The sequence below is a fragment of the Pecten maximus genome, chromosome 8 (genome assembly GCF_902652985.1).
Source record: "Pecten maximus chromosome 8, xPecMax1.1, whole genome shotgun sequence".
Lineage (NCBI taxonomy): Eukaryota > Metazoa > Mollusca > Bivalvia > Pectinida > Pectinidae > Pecten > Pecten maximus.
In genome coordinates, this window is record NC_047022.1 from 4146306 (window position 1) to 4163860 (window position 17555).

The following is a 17555-nucleotide window of genomic DNA, read 5'->3' on the forward strand; positions in this document are numbered from 1 at the left end:
TGTCAACAAGTGAAAAAATATTAATGACAAGATGATCATATTTTCAACAAGCATTCTGAGAGTACTGCTAAAGTAAAACATGTCCCCTACTTGTCCCCCGCTAAAAATAGTAACGGTGACCTTGACCCACAAACCCTTAAACATGATCTGTAGCTACTCATACTGAAGTTACATATTTAGCTTTCACCAATATACATTGAAGCATGGCTGAAAATAGTGAGGAAAACTGAGTGGACGAACTGACGGACAGACAGACAGACGGGGAGGAAACCTATAGTTTCCGTTTCTCCGAAAGGGAACTAATAAATACGAATAGAACCCGAGAAAAAACTATGACAATACTTTTTGGGAGTTCGTGGATAAAACAAACTTTAATTGAAGAGTCAAAGTGGAAGGTTGTTTCCTAGCCTATTCTGTAGGTTGGTAATTATTTACATTACATAAATAAACAGTTTTATATCGTAGATGATACTGGATTCTTTTATATTCTGACTGGTTTTGCCTGGGAGGTGGTTTCGTCAGGGCAATTACATTGAAGTATTGTCTTGTGGGTACAAACAATTAAAATCTTTTTATGTCAAAGGGGAATAACTCTCGTCTTTAACTATATATACAATTATATATAATGCTTGGCATGGTATTAAAGATCTAATGAATCACATTGTATAGTATTAGTAAAAATTATTTTCCAAATCTTAAAGTGTCATAGATCTTCATCAAGGCGAACAGAGCTGGTACTTGTGGACAGGTAGCAGGGTAACTTGTAGTCTGCGATGTTACTTTAGGGGTTATGGCAATGTTAGATTTGGAAAGAAAAAGTTAACAAGATTGTAATCAAATTGACAGGTCTTTTCTGCCACAGCATAGTACTACAAAGCCATGCCGTATCATACGGTAACGATTTACCACATCAGTATACTAAAAATTAACGACCAAAAGCAGACTGCCACAATTATGAAATTTTAGAAAACGCTTCAAGGACTTAACCCTTTCACCCCTACTGATCATATTGGACTCCAAATAATGAATGAATGGAAGAGTCCACTAAAGTTTCTTAGGGTTAATAGAGACATCGATTTCAAGGATTATTTTCTGGATGGTGATGGAAAATTGATTACGGATGAAGGACGATTTGAAAATTTGATGGTGTTAATCTGGATAAAAAATTTGGCACCAGGCAAATCAGCAGCGGATTCAGATGAGTTGAATAATTCAGTTCAGTTTGGTTTTGTAAAATCAAACATCATTCGAACTGAACTCAAATCAGGCTGATGTGAATCCAAACCAGTCTGATTTGAGAAAATCCTGCATCTTTAAAGAAGTTTCTATCGCTATAAAGAATACATAACACACAAGTGATATATAATGTTTTTATTCCAGTGTTGAAGCACCTAGAGTATAAATCAACTGTGTAGAGTTGTAATTACTTATAACATGGAAAAAGTTAAATGCGCTGATACATCCATTTCAATCGGACTAGATACACTTAAATTGTGGTCCGACCTCTTTTTCTGGTGACACATGACACCAGGGGGCGCTGTTCCACCAATGATTAAAAAAACCCATGAAAAACAGAGATGAGAAAAAAAGTAATTTTGTGTACCTTGTACAAATTAAGCACAGAGCGGGCTGGAGTCAAAAAGACAGAATTGGAAAAATTAGATTTTCATAGTAAATAGCAAAGAAAAAAATTATCAATCTTTTAATGTATCAACTAACAGCTTTCTTATCATGCAATTATAAAAAAATCTGTAATGTCACATAAAAACCATAAAAATATGGTAATTACTTCTAAAATATAGCACTCCTTGTTTCTATTTCATGGTTGCGTCACTATGGTGATGAATACGGGCCTTGATATTCACAATGAGGCTCCGTAGTCGCACAGAGATGGGCTACATAACAATTCATGCCCTATCAAGATATCGTACTCCAAATGTAACCGGGTAAAATTTTTGAAGCGTGACAATGCTTACATGTTATACAACCTTCATTAAAAAAAAAAATTCATTAACAACTCAAAATGAAAACGAAAAATACAACAGTTTTCTCAACCTAGTAATGTCAGATATCATTAAATTACTGTAGCTTTAAAAAAAGTTTTCTTTATAAAAATCAAAATGAATCAGGAAAAACTTCCCCATGGCTGTATAGTCATAATCATACCACACATTTGTGTCATTTTTCTCTCACGATAAAATTATCAAAAATCTTAAAACAAAATCGATATATATGTATAAACTGATTTGCAGTAACCAACCATAAAGAAAGGTTAAAAGGATATAATTCTTTAACACTGTTTGTAGACAATCGCTATAGTGATGAGGTCAAAGGTCACGGATAGATTGCAAAAAGATTAAAGATACTTCATCCTTCCACAGCTCTTCAAATCTATTCATAGACAATATTTCTTAAATAATTCAACAGTGTCAGCTCTTCAAATCTACCTATAGGCAATATTCCTTAAACAATTTATCTAAAGGAAATATTCCTTAAACAATTTAACAATGTCTGTTCTTCAAATCTACTTTTAGACAATATTCCTTAAACAATTTAACAGTGTCTGCTGTTCAAATCTATCTATAGACAAAATTCCTTAAAGAATTAAACAATTTCCATATATATTCATCCATAGATAGCAATATCATCTACTTATAAATATCTCTTTATTCTTTTTATAAACGTTTCCTTAAATCTATTTTGTAGATATTTGTCTCTTATTTTGCTCTTTCAAAATGCTACATGATTTAGAATTAAAGATTTTCTGTCTTTTTTTGCTCTTTTAAAATGTTACATGATTTAGGATTAAAGATTTTCTGTTCTTTTTATCTAACTCATAATTTGAACCAGTTGAAAAAGTTTCTGTCCCCAGAACATCTCTTGTTTATGAAGATGTTTTCTTACTTAAGCAATGTTATCCCTGATCGAGAGAATGATGTAAATGTTTTGCTAAAGAAGATAAATATTCTATACTTTGAAAGTTTAAACATTTGCAGTGATGAAGAGCTGTGGCCAGGGGAAGGAAGCACAGGAAAAACAATCGGGGAAAGTGTGAAGGGAGAAGCATGCAAATGGAAGAACGGGTGATTGGCGGAATAGGTGAAAGAAAGAGCTGACAAGGGGAAGCAGCAAGGGGATGAATGAGATGGGAGGATGTGGTGAAAAGGAAAGTGTGAAGGAATAAGGGAAAGATAAGGATATATTAAAACAAAGAATTTTTGTGTCACAGCACACCTGATATAAACAGGTAAAATTTACAGGTGTTGGCAAATATAATTATTAATTAACATGATAGTAGTTAATTGTAGAAAAATAATCATTACACAATTTTTACGTAGCGAGTATGATCATATATATATATCTATTGTATATACATTTCTTTTGGTTACTCCATAGTTTTGAGCATATATATATATATAATTATTTATATATTGATACATATAGGTAAAGAGGTCATCAACAAGCGACAATATTTCTGGGAGTCTTGCCTCCACAAATCGCTTGTAATTGATTAAACAGTTTTAATGATAATTTTGTGTCTGCTTTTCTGGGATACAATACAGTAGAGATTAAGGATTTAGAGATACATAGAGATTTAATGTAGCGGGTCGAGGATAACCGAACAAATGCAGCAACATACATAATATAATAGAAAACAACAAAATGCAATTTGAACGATTAATGAACCTTTAGTATTATGACTCTTAATAAAGCTTGAAGCTATCAAAACTTGCCTTTGGTCAATAGCATTAATTGGCTGCACTACACTTACATAACAAATACAGTGTCCAGACCTTGACCAGCAGTGGTCAGACTGGACACTGCTCAGTGAGGAGGTACATTACCCCCCTCCAATGAGGTAGCTTCCATGTAAACATGAAAACCAAAATGGCAGAATATCATTTATCTTACAAAAAAATTTTTTATTAAATTTTTTTTTTGGTATATTTTGTATAATATTCAGCATGTATTACAGTTGGAATTTTCCGGTAGACATCACAAGAATTATTTGACATAGATTACTAGAAAAGACAAACCAGCGAAAATTTTAACTTATACAAATCCTGGAACTTACGGAGAGAACCAGGGGAGGAAAGTCAAGGAAAGATAACTAGAAATCTCGGGATCATATCACTACGATTGTCAACAATCATTTAAAACACCCAGACTTCAATGCAAGGATTTCCAGAGAGTTTACGTAAAATTAAAGCTTTAACCATTTTTACGATTATCTGGGCTTCGTCTAACTACACTCCCGAAATCAGATCATAAGGACTGGAGCCGATCTGGGGTGAAAATAAGGTCAGAAACAGGTGAGGAAAAAACAGGTGAGTGTAAACGAGGAATTACCACAAGTGATATTCGAATGTGAAAATCACATGTGAAAGTTAAAATACAGAAACAAGAAAGAAGTAATAACGAACAATATCTTAATATAAGAAACTAATAGCATAGTGGATGTAGTCCGCGCTTGAGAATATCTGATATTTCAGATAGTTCGCGCTTGAGAATATCTGATATTTCAGATAATTACCCTATGTGTTGTAAAACATGTATATATTGCAGTGGTGTTTTACCCGAGGAAGTTTTAGTTGTATAACATTTAAAAATGTAAATATACCAATAGCATTGTGTCAAAAACGGTGCATGGATGAAATTCTAGTGATTTCTAAATAAAAATATCCATGCTGTACAACCTTGCTATCCAACATTTGCAATTAATTAAAACTGAACTTAATACCATTACTTGTGAAAAAAAACCAGTAAGGAAATATCTGTAGAGGTCAACAACTTAACCCCCCGCCCACCTCCAAAAAATAACACGACAATATCAGAAATAACTTTTAAGAAGCTGGAAAAAGACATGTATGTAACAACTCTAATAAACAATTGCATACCCAGAGGGTCCGAATGATTTACTTAAAAAGTAAGTCAAGTACCTTACTGGAAATTATCAAGACTTTCCGAGGTCCTGTAACAGCTAAATCTAGTAAAATATCCAACTGCTGGCAAACTGTTTTACGGTAAAATGATAAAAACATTGAACAAACTGTTCAGGTAAAGCTTGCTACTTTGTAATCAAGTCCTAACTATGTTTGGCTTCAATGGTGATAAAAACACGTTCTCTAGAAAGGAAAGAAAACATTTGGCTTGACGCTACAAGCGTCGATTGCACATACAAAAAATTTTTGTTTTCGACAGACTGCAGAAACATTTCGTGATGTCAAGGGGAGGTTATCCTACTCAAACTTAAACAAATTGCACTGTTAACATTCGATAAACAAAATACACAAAATCATCAAAATCATCATACTAAAAAATATTGCAGCATAAGGGGAGGCGACTCCCGCCCGACTATGTACACATAATTTTTATATATATATATATATTTTACTACATTAGACTAAAATTTCTTTGGTTAAAATTTTTTATAATTACAAAATGCTAATTAACACGATAACTTGTTTGTACCTCGATTGTTGTAAATGGAGACGTGAATTATTTCTCTCACCACTATGTCAACACTGTGCTAACTTAAGTTCAATATTAAATCATACTCTTCAGTACATAATGTTTCAATTGAGGACAAACGATGATCTTAAAAGAAGATCAAGAATTTACAACCTCTTTAAAGGAAATCCTGTTTAAATAGCTGAAATTTTCACTTGAAGGTCAAAATCTAACTTTTTATTTATTCATTTATTTTTTTTAATTAAAAGTGAAAAATAACAAAAACAAATTTTTAAAAAATGAGGTGATGTCAATGAATCTTTTTGTCTGGAATATTCTCAAATATGTTTAAAATTAAATCCAAATCGAGATTCTAAAGAAATTGTTTGAATAATGGATATCAAATATGATTACATGTATGGAAATTGATTTCCTGGTTTGAATGTTGTCACATCTTTAAATTAACAGAGGGTTAAGAAATGGCAGAGAAAATTGACGTCATACTTTGCATATTACATTTTAGCACTGAATAAGTGAACATAATTATGATAATAAAAACATGCTAATTTCTCTATACATTTATAGGAACAGCAAACAAACAGATACCTATTGCACAAGGTGAAAGTTCACCGTCTTAACAAGATCGCTATATGTACAAAATCTGGTATAGGCACTGGAGAAATAAAGAGGCTATGGTCCAGTACAGGGATGGGGTGGTGATCCCAGGGGTGGGGCCTGGGTACAGTACAGGGATGGGGGTGGGGATCCCAAGGGGTGAGGCCTGGGTACAGTACAGGGATGGGGTGGGGATCCCAGGGGTGGGGCCTGGGTACAGTACAGGGATGGGAGTGGGGATCCCAGGGGTGGGGCCTGGGTACAGTACAGGGATTGGGGTGGGGATCCCAGGAGTGGGGACAGGGTACAGTACAGGGATGGGGTGGTGATCCCAAGAGGTGGGGCCAGGGTATGGTAGTGATGGGGGTGGGGATCCCAGGGGTGGGGATCCCAAGGGGTGGGGCCTGGGTACAGTGCAGGGATGGAGGTGGGGATCCTAAGGGATGGGGCAAGATGTATGGTACATAAATGGGGGTGGGGATCCTGGGATACAGTGATAGGGATTGAGGCCCTTGGTATGGCATTTTCTAAGGGTACATGCTACCTTATAAAGTATACCTGTAGTTTAGTTTAGAGTTATCTCCCTTAGGAGATCTGCTACCTTATATTTGACATCTTTGTATTTGGTTCAGTGCCCTCATGGTATAAAATAGTTGTGAATTGTTTGAAGATTATCCACACCCTAACATTTACATAACCTCTGGCCACACCCCACAAGGCCACACCCCACAAGACCATCCCCCTCCAAAACTACCTTCACATCGCCTCTGACCTAACATCTCTTTAACAAATATCAATAACATATACATTTTTGATTTACAGGTTGTAGATTTAACACAGATTTGTAACATCTTGATATAAGAGGAATTATATATCAGCTGTACAATTGTTTGCCTTGCAATGTACTTTGTACTCATTCTACTGAAATAAAAAGATATGCCAAAATGGCAGGTAAATTTTTAATAGCCGATTTATTTAAAAAAAAAGTAATGAAAGTTTGATTGTTTCTAGCAAATTTCAAATTAAACTGAAGAAAACAAATCTAACAGAGCAATAACTATGCACAGCCATCATAAATTGACCTCTGACACAGGTCGTCAATGATTGACCTCTGACACAGGTCATCACTGATTGACCTCTGACACAGGTCGTCACTGATTGACCTATAACAAGTTTTCACTGAGTGACCTCTGACAAAGGTCGTCATTCATTGACCTCCAACACAGGTCATTACTAATTGACCTCTGACCCAGGTCATCACTGAGTGACCTATGACACAGGTCGTCACTTATTGACCTCTGACACAGGTCATTCACGATTGACCTCTGACATAGGAAATCACTGAATGACCTGATGCAGGCCATTGACAATGCATTCACAAAGATGACCTTTGACACAGTGTCATTCACAAGATGACCTTTGACACAGTGTCATTCACAAGACGACCTTTGACACAGGATATGCATTAACCTTTGACAGAGGTCACTAGGAACTGGCTGGCCACTCTTAACACTTTGATTACGCTCATTATCTGCATCAATGAAACCAAAATCCCATTGGACCAGTCCAGATCAACCTGACAGGCATTATAGACTGATCCAGAGCACCCCAACAGTACGTAATGGATTTGTCCTTGTCCAGCCCCGCAGGCAACATAGACTAATCCAGAAAACCCCTACCGAATGTAATAGACTGGTCAGGAAGAATCCTCTAGGTTACAAAAGGGGTGAAAGGAGGATTGTATCATAAGGTGAAAATTCCTGGTAAATGTCCGATGCTGCATTCACACAAACACACGTTCTAATGTTTCAACTTTTTAAAAATGACAATAAACTGACCGATAGGCGAAGTGAAATGGAAACTGACCATCGTCCACTGACGTAGGCTAAATACTGAAGTTAGCATGAATGGTGACCGCACAGCTAATCGCCTTGCGTAACACCGGTAGAGCCACACACTTTACAGACTTTGGCAAAAATTCTAATAATCAAATATAAAAATATTTAACAAGACTTTTAAATTTTCAATTCACATATACATGTAATGGTTAAGATCCACCACTGAAACACAACAACAATAATTGTAAAAAAAAAAAAAAAAAGAAGAAGAATAGTCCAAAATGCCTTTTTTTCTTAGAAAAATCTGTGGATAAAATGCACAACATAGCATGAGCAACTAACTATATACAAAACAGACTTCGACTCTCGCTCAACGGAAACGTTCAACAACCGAGCGGTGTAACTATGGTCACGCATTTTGCTAGCACAGTAAGATAATATGTATAAATGTGAAGCTACCAACTCCTTAATTACTTTGGCTATTAGCTATCAAAACGTTGTCTGTGTGTATGTGACACGGCGATTGGCACTGACATTCGTGTCTCCACGGTAACACACACACATAGCACCTCTCGGACAGCCATCTGCTGTCTGTGTGTAGTTCAAAGTTTCTACCCACACAAATTGAGCAATTTCTTTTTGCAAAATTGTTTTTTTTTTTTTCCATGGTAAAATTTGAAATCCATTGCAACCCTGAAATATTGCACTCAATTTACGTAGTTTTACACAAAACATCTGACAATGAACACGTCGCGACTAGACAACAACCGTTAACGGCGCTGAACACACTACTGTAACCAGTCGCGAGACTCTGAACACACTACCGCCCACTGGCCGCTCGCACTGCCTCTACACAGGCCTACAGAACCAAAAGTTCATCAACAACAACAGTATATAATCATAACATCTTTGTGTCAAAAAAGTATAAACGAAAAAAAAAAAAAAAAAAAAAGAAAAAAAAAAAGACGTAAAGCAAAGAGCGAACCCTGTAAGGGTTTGAACACATATGTCTTGTCCTGCTGCGAGCCGTCCACAGCACTTAAGTGCCACTACACCACATATCAATATTTCCGTAATTCTGGATGCTACCCATTGTCCGTTCCAGTGGTAGCACTTCATAGCAACATTTTCTTCCGTAAATTTGCACCAAAATTGGCTGGCTCACACACTTGCACACACTCCGACTAAAAAGTCACAATAAAAACTGGGCCTACAACACAGATAACAAAAACTGTACATTGATTTTGTAGTGAAAAGGTATAAAAAGTATCTTTGTATAAAAATAGATTAAGCTACCCTTCCAGGAAATACTGATGAAGAATCACTGAGATTGGCCTCTATAGCTCCGCGGCCTTAATGGCCTGGGCCGGCTCTCGCTACGCATGTAACGAGGGCACATATGTTTCTGGCATGCCCCGATTCCGGCAATTTTTTTTATCTTCCGCCCTTCATGTATTGGGGCAATAACTGTCACCCTTCTTTAGGGGCTGAAACTTGCCATTCTCCATTAGGGGCTATAACTGAAGCCCTTCTCTGTGTTGTGGCTCTATATATTTTGTCCGACCTCGGTTGGGTGGACCATTAGGCCAGATAGCTGGCTGAGATTGTCTGCTGCCCCAGCCCCTTGCCTCAAAACTCCCAGCCCCCACCTGGGCTGTGCTGCAGGTTGCTTTGGAGTTTCTCTATACTGGCCGACCGGTCAAATTCATCCCAGTCCTCGTCCGGCGACTCTATCGCCTTTTGTAACTTGTCAATTTTTGTGCACCGCTCGAAACGCGGCTTTACACCACTCGAGTTACTAACATCCTCATTCTCCTTCTCAATGTCCTCCTCTGTCTCCTCGCCTTCGCTCACCTCCACGCCCTCATCGCGTGACACGCTGCTCTGAAGACATGTCGTGTAGCCGCCAGTCGTTGTTATAGTTTTAGTTTTGTCCAGCTGCCGACCCTCGGACACATACTGAGGGTTGGAGCGTTTCCTTTTGTTAACGCCTACTTGGGGCAATGCTTGTAATGCTGCTTGTTTGTACTGGGTGTCATCGCCTGAATTCTCATCCTTCCCTTCGTCAGCCACGGACGATGCTTTTGACGATAATGGGGACGCCTCGCCCGAGATACGATCGTCCTCTACCTCCTCTTCGTTTTGTCTCTCACCATCCAGGGGACCCGACTGTTGGGAGTTAACAGGTTCGAACTGTGGGAAGAGCCACTGACCCGAGCCTTCGTTGCCCTGGAAGCTGGGGTGGAACTGGTTCGCATCGCCCGACATACTGGAGATATCGCTCTGGTCCGAGTTGTCGTCTGTCGGCTCAGACTTCACAATATTTCCGGAGAAATCACTGAAGGTTGAGCCAGACGTGGGACCTGCTGTGCTACCTGCATGCTGTTGTTGTTTGGCCCGCATGCGGTGATTATGAAACCAGTTGATGACGGTCTTGACACCCACATTGAGTTCGTTAGCCAGACCCTCAATGGTACTCTGGTTAGGGTACGGATCCTGGTTATAGGCCATTCTTAATTTTTCTTTTTGATCCTCGTTAAAAAAGACACGAGGCCGTTTGGGTGCTGACGGTGAGTCATAGGACCGATCGTCTACACTACTGCTTCGTCTCCTTCGCTGGGCTGTGAAAATACAAATTAACATAATCAGCACCATACAAACAAACAAACAAACAAACAAAATATACTGGCAAATGGTGTCTTACAGACATTAATTATCAGCGAAATTCATGACGTGATAATTTCATCGTTCAGAAAGAAATAATGTACAGCAATATTTCCCGCCGAACAGGTTCAAATTTCACACGTAGTGAACGTGGTTGGAGCAGAACCCAACATTTGCCGGTTCACGATGTGGAACATGTAACAACATTTTCTTCCTTGTATCTAAGGACAGAATTGTCATTAGATATCTAAATAGCTCACAAAGTTTGTCGGTAAATAAGCTGAATTTGGTAACATGCTTATAGTCTACAAACAAACCTACTGGAAATAGGGTAAAAAAAAAACCTAAAACAGACGAACTATAACAAATTGATAAACCTTACAATCCCCTATCTAACTCTGAACACGTCCTGAGAACTCCAAAATACTCTTTAAATATCAAAACTAATTAGGAATCCCTAAATCAGAAAAAAAGGAAAGAAAAAAAAAAAAAAAATTAAAAAAAAAAATGTTCCAATCACTGGTAGGCACCTGAAGGAAAAATCTCTGCCTCATACAATTAGTACTATCATTAAAGAATTTTTTTTTCTTTGATAATTTTACTAAATTATTATACAAATGACCAAAAAGCTATCTGCCAATTTTCTTTTAGAATTTTTATATATACATCAATATTAGCTTTAAGAAAAAAGTACTTATTGTTTATTTTTAGACTTGTTCCAATACTTATCCTCAATCTGAAAAAAGTTTGAAGCGTCAGTATAAAAAGTTAGTGTTGTACCTTTGATTTCGTTCTGGTAGTGCTTGAGGCGTTCTACATTGTGCGGATCGCTCAACCATAGGTGCATTTTAATAAAGGGCTCTCGCCCCTTGATACTGAGCATGTGCCAAGGTTTGGGCTTAGACAGGAGCTCACTAACTGAGCCCTGTGAGAGCCCAAGCACAGCCTCTCCGAACAGCTTCTGGCCCAGATTGTGAAACTGCAGAACGTCCTTGACCCTAGAGGTCAATTCCAAGGTGTCAATCTCAGAGGTCATGGCCACGACTTCCAACATGGAGGATGGATAGGAGAAGGAAGCCCAATTGTAGTGTTGACCGAGGATTTGGGCGGGGGTACTGTGTGCTGGGAGAAACTGTTGACGGTGATGGTGAAGGGGGTGGTCGGGAGGTACTTGGGTGCTCGCGACGGCTACAGGGGTCGACTTTTCCGGGGGCGACACTAGCGTGAAGGAGAAATAAAAACTCAAGGTAGGACCGTGTGGATTGGTTGTTTGGTACACACGAGTTGTTATAGGGTTAGCATTAGTAGGACTGTTGGGTCGTATGTACACACAGAGGAGGTTAAAGGTTAGTGAGAATATAGGTCGGTAAGGACAGCCGAACAGTAGGAAGCATAACACAGGTTAGTTAATTAAAACATGAGCGCTCAGTTATGAGTACATTGGTCATCCAAACCAAGGCTTTCACCGGCGTTAATATTTAACAATTTTTTATTTTATACTTATTTTGTTAAATTGTGATACTTTCAATTGATTTATATTTTATAATTATTTTTTCAAAATTGTTTCTCTGACCAGAATTTCATTTTCCAGTAGAATATTTTTAACAGGAATATTAGTGGAATGATGAATGTTGAATTAAGTCTTTATAAAATGAATGAAATGTTGAATTAAGTCTTTATAAAATGAATGAAATGTTGAATTAAGTCTTTATGAAATGAATGAAATGTTGAATTAAGTCTTTATAAAATGAATGAATGTTGAATTAAGTCTTTATAAAATGATTGCGATGTTGAATCAAATCTTTATAAATTGAATGCACTGCTGAATCCATTGTTTTAGAACTGTTAATTTAGTTCTTATTCTTGTTGTTGAATTGAGTAAGAAATCTTCTGAATATTAATGAAGATCTTTTTTTGCCGGTAAATACAAATCTTTCTTTTCCTGCTAACAACCTCATTTCTTATGACTGAACAAGTGTCATTTTATGAATCTCCATGTTGAATGCTCACTTTGGTAATTAAGCTTTTTAAAACATTATTAATCAAAAAACCAAGCTAGCCCGATATTGCTTTCACCCTATTAGTCACCTTTGTTAAATCTTTATAAATCTAGAATTTTAATGACACTGTTCGTGATTCTAAACTTTTAACAAACATTATTTACGAATCTAGGTTCTTGAACAGCACTATTTACAGTTCCAGAGTTACGAGCGACATCTGTTTATGATTTTTGATTTGTGTCTGGCACGGCTTGTGTCAGTGTCATATGTAAACCATTTATCAATCTTAAGAATATAGATTATAATTATTAATTTGTTGTGAGTGACCTTGTTTACTTTTCTAAGTGTGTGATCCTGAGGCACTGTTTAAGATTTCAGACTATTGAGAGACACAGTTTACAGTTCTTGATTTGTGAGTGGCATCATTTATAATTCTAGAGTTGAGTGGCACAGTTTACAATTCTTGATTTGTGAGTGGCACTGTTTATAATTCTAGAGTTGAGTGGCACAGTTTACAATTCTTGATTTGTGAGTGGCATCATTTATAATTCTAGAGTTGAGTGGCACAGTTTACAATTAATGATTTGTGAGTGGCATCATTTATAATACTAGAGTTGAGTGGCACAGTTTACAATTCTTGATTTGTGAGTGGCATCATTTATAATTCTAGAGTTGAGTGGCACAGTTTACAGTTCTTGATTTGTGAGTGGCATCATTTATAATTCTAGAGTTGAGTGGCACAGTTTACAATTCTTGATTTGTGAGTGGCATCATTTATAATTCTAGGGTTGAGTGGCACAGTTTACAATTTCTTGATTTGTGAGTGGCTCATTTATAATTATAGAGTTGAGTGGCACAGTTTACAATTCTTGATTTGTGAGTGGCATCATTTATAATTCTAGGGTTGAGTGACACAGTTTACAATTATTGATTTGTGAGTGGCATCATTTATAATTATAGAGTTGAGTGGCACAGTTTACAATTCTTGATTTGTGAGTGGCATCATTTATAATTCTAGGGTTGAGTGGCACAGTTTACAATTCCTGATTTGTGAGTGGCATCATTTATAATTCTAGAGTTGACTGGCACAGTTTACAATTCTTGATTTGTGAGTGGCATCATTTATAATTCTAGAGTTGAGTGACACAGTTTATGCTTGTAGGGTTGTGAGTGGCATCATTCATAATACTAGAGTTGAGTGGCACAGTTTACAATTCTTGATTTGTGAGTGGCACTGTTTATAATTCTAGAGTTGAGTGGCACAGTTTACAATTCTTGATTTGTGAGTGGCATCATTTATAATTCTAGGGTGGAGTGGCACAGTTTACAATTCCTGATTTGTGAGTGGCATCATTTATAATTCTAGAGTTGACTGGCACAGTTTACAATTCTTGATTTGTGAGTGGCACTGTTTATAATTCTAGAGTTGAGTGGCACAGTTTACAATTCTTGATTTGTGAGTGGCATCATTTATAATTCTATGTTGAGTGGCACAGTTTATGCTTGTAGGGTTGTGAGTGGCATCATTCATAATTCTAGAGTTGAGTGGCACAGTTTACAATTCTTGATTTGTGAGTGGCATCATTTATAATACTAGAGTTGAGTGGCACAGTTTACAATTATTGATTTGTGAGTGGCATCATTTAAAATTCTAGGGTTGAGTGGCACAGTTTACAATTCTTGATTTGTGAGTGGCATCATTTATAATTCTAGGGTTGAGTGGCACAGTTTACAATTCTTGATTTGTGAGTGGCATCATTTAAAATTCTAGAGTTGAGTGGCACAGCTTACAATTCTTGATTTGTGAGTGGCATCATTTATAATTCTAGGGTTGAGTGGCACAGTTTACAATTCTTGATTTGTGAGTGGCATCATTTATAATACTAGAGTTGAGTGACACAGTTTACAATTATTGATTTGTAAGTGGCATCATTTATAATTCTAGAGTTGAGTGGCACAGTTTATGCTTGTAGGGTTGTGAGTGGCATCATTCATAATACTAGAGTTGAGTGGCACAGTTTACAATTCTTGATTTGTGAGTGGCATCATTTATAATTCTAGAGTAGAGTGGCACAGTTAAGGCTTGTAGAGTTGGGAGTGGCCTTGTTTAATAAGATTTTAGACTTGTGAGAGGCACATTTACAAAATCTCTAAATCTGAGTGGAATTGCTTAAGATTCGAGAGCTGTGTTGCTTTTTGAACAATTTTGAAGTTGAGAGGTTTTGTTTACAATTTTGGAGTTGTGTGGCTTTGCTTACAATTCTAGAGTTTGGTGGTTTTTCTAACAATTCAAGAGTTGTGTGGCTTTTTTAACGATGTTGGAGTCGAGCGGTTTTGTTAACCGTTCTAGAGTTGTGTGGCTTTTTTAACGATGTTGGAGTCAAGCGGTTTTGTTAACCGTTCTAGAGTTGTGTGGCTTTGGTTACAATTCAAGAGTTGTGTGGCTTTGGTTACAATTGTAGAGTTGTGTGGCTTTTTTAACGATGTTGGAGTCAAGCGGTTTTGTTAACCGTTCTAGAGTTGTGTGGCTTTGGTTACAATTTTAGAGCTGTGGCTTTTTTCACGATTCTAGAGTTGAGAGGTTTGGTTTACAATTATAAAGTTGTGTGGCTTAGTTTACGATTCTGGAGTTGAGAGGTTTTGTTTACCATTCTGGAGTTGAGAGGTTTTGTATACAATTCTAGAGTTGAAAGGTTTTGTTCGTGATTCTAGATTTGAGAGGTTTTGTTTACGATTTTAAAGTTAAGAGGTTTTGTTTACAATTTTAAAGTGGAGTGCCACTGTTTAATGATGGAGATTTGTGATCTGCTTCATGTTATTTTTATATCATAAAATGGTGGTTTCTTCTATGCCACTTGAATTTTACATGTATGTGTTTAGTGAGGTCATGGAAGGTCAAAATCTATTAAAACATCGCTGTTTAATTGTCTTTGTGTAATCAACAGAGGCTTCTGTTTGAGAGATTTTGACCTTGGTTTTAAGTCATATTGGTCTAAGTGATGAATGCAGCGATTTCTGTTAAATAAATTCACAAAGACACAATATCTCAGCCAGTTTTACAAAATAAAAGGCTTTATATACAAATATCAATGTGACTTCACAGTCAATGGAAGCGCCTGTATAAATAATTCTCGGCACAAGTTTGAATAATTTTGGCCGTAAATATCAATACCATTTTAGTATTATGCACGCATAAAATGAAATATGATTTTTGATGCGTTGTTGTCGCTTTTATTCAGATTATAAATGTAAATGAAAAAAATTGTTTAATTTTTTTTTTTTTTTACACTGGGGAAGAAATTTGTCAGCAAAGTGCACCCTCTGTAGTGTTAACTGATGTTCCGCAGCCTAGAGGGCGAATATAGGTATTAGTATGAATCGGCATTCAGAAGGGATAGGGGGCACTGCATACAGGAGTATATATATATATATAGGCCAGGGGTTAAGGGCGCCGTCTGCCATGCATCCATCCTCCATCTTGTTACGATATGTGGATAAATATGTATATATACATAAATAGAAATGCATTTTTGTTTAATAAGACATGCACATCGTTATATATATTGGATTAGAGGCATGTAACTGTTGGTACACGCGCTGGTCATTGGCCGCAGAACCACGTCAGAGATTCCTAGACAAAGCTGTTAGGAGAAGACCGGCCGGATTACGTCAGCAGATTATACATACTTATCTCCCCTTTTGGCATTTGTACCAAGTTATCTCCCCTTTCTATTCACAAATTAGTCATTATAGTCATTCCCATTTGTCTCCCGTTCTACTTACAATCTCAATAGAGTTATCTCTCATTTCAAATTAAAAAAGTTAACAAACTTTTGACATAGAGCTGAGCAATCAATTATTCCCCCAGACTGAACCACTGTTCTTTCTTTTTGGAATGAATTCGGATTTAATTTTAGAGTTATGCCCCTTTAACACTTTGACAATACCTCTATGGTCAGTAAAGCATATCCATAAATAAAACAACTAATTTGAATTAAGACTATTAACTTGGCCAATCTATGTTTTCCAAGTGTAAACAAATACTTTTTCATAAACAGAATTGCTAATGTGCCTATAATGATATTTCTTATTGATTAATTATAAATATAATGTTCTGCTAAAAATGGCAAGCAATATAAAGTTATCTCCCTTGGTAAACTCAGACAAATACGCCATTGTCTGTTACCAGTAAGTAAATATATTCATTCACTGCATAATATAAAGCATTATTTCAGAACACCACAGAAATTGTTTCATCTATCAACTGTTTCCTATAAAATCTGGTTTTACTTTTTGTTCAGATTCAACACCTCATCTAAACCTTTCCTGTTCCTTCCCTCAACAGACTAACCCTGAACACTACCCTAGACCTGCCCCTACAGACTTTTCCTCCACTACCCCTGAACACTACCCTAGACCTAAACACTACCCTAGACCTGCCCCTACAGACTTTTCCTCCAAGTGCTGACCCCTACACACTATCCCTAGTATTATCTTTGTGCTGCCCCCCCCCCCCCCCCTCCCCCACCATACTGTCAGTGCTGCCCTCTAGAGGTTGCCTCTACTATATTCCTACTGCTGCCTCCTAGTGGCTGACCCAACTGAATTTCTAGTGCTGCCCCCTAGTGGCTAATCCAATTGTATTCCCAGAGCTGCCCCCTATAGGCTACTCCTTCTTAACACCCAGTGCTGCCCCTTTGAGGTTGCTCCTACTGAATATCCCAATGCCCACCCCTTAAAGTCCATCCCTATCATACTCCTAGTGCTGCCCCCCTAGAGGGTGTCCCTACCATACTCCTAGTGCTGCCCCCTAGAGTGTGTCCCTACCATACTCCTAGCGCTGCCCCCTAGAGGATGTCCCTACCATACTCCTAGTGCTGCCCCCTAGAGGATGTCCCTACCATACTCCTAGCACTGCCCCCTAGAGGGTGTCCCTACCATACTACTAGTGCTGCCCCCTAGAGGGTGTCCCTACCATACTCCTAGT

General features: G+C 37.4%; 1 protein-coding gene across 5 annotated transcripts in view; it reads right to left on the reverse strand.

Moving 5' to 3' along the window:
• Positions 1-1356: 1356 nt before the first annotated feature.
• Positions 1357-17555, reverse strand: part of LOC117332646 (homeobox protein cut-like 1) — a 107503-nt gene continuing 91304 nt past the window's right edge. For 4 of the 5 annotated variants that reach the window (XM_033891631.1, XM_033891632.1, XM_033891635.1 and 1 more), the window contains 2 exons: positions 11349-11786; positions 1357-10525 (listed from right to left, as the gene is read on the reverse strand). In XM_033891631.1, the coding sequence (XP_033747522.1) occupies positions 9534-10525; positions 11349-11786 (1430 nt within the window). In that variant the 3' untranslated portion in view covers positions 1357-9533. The remainder of the gene's footprint in view (positions 10526-11348; positions 11787-17555) is intronic. The other variant, XM_033891634.1, reaches the window with a different exon arrangement.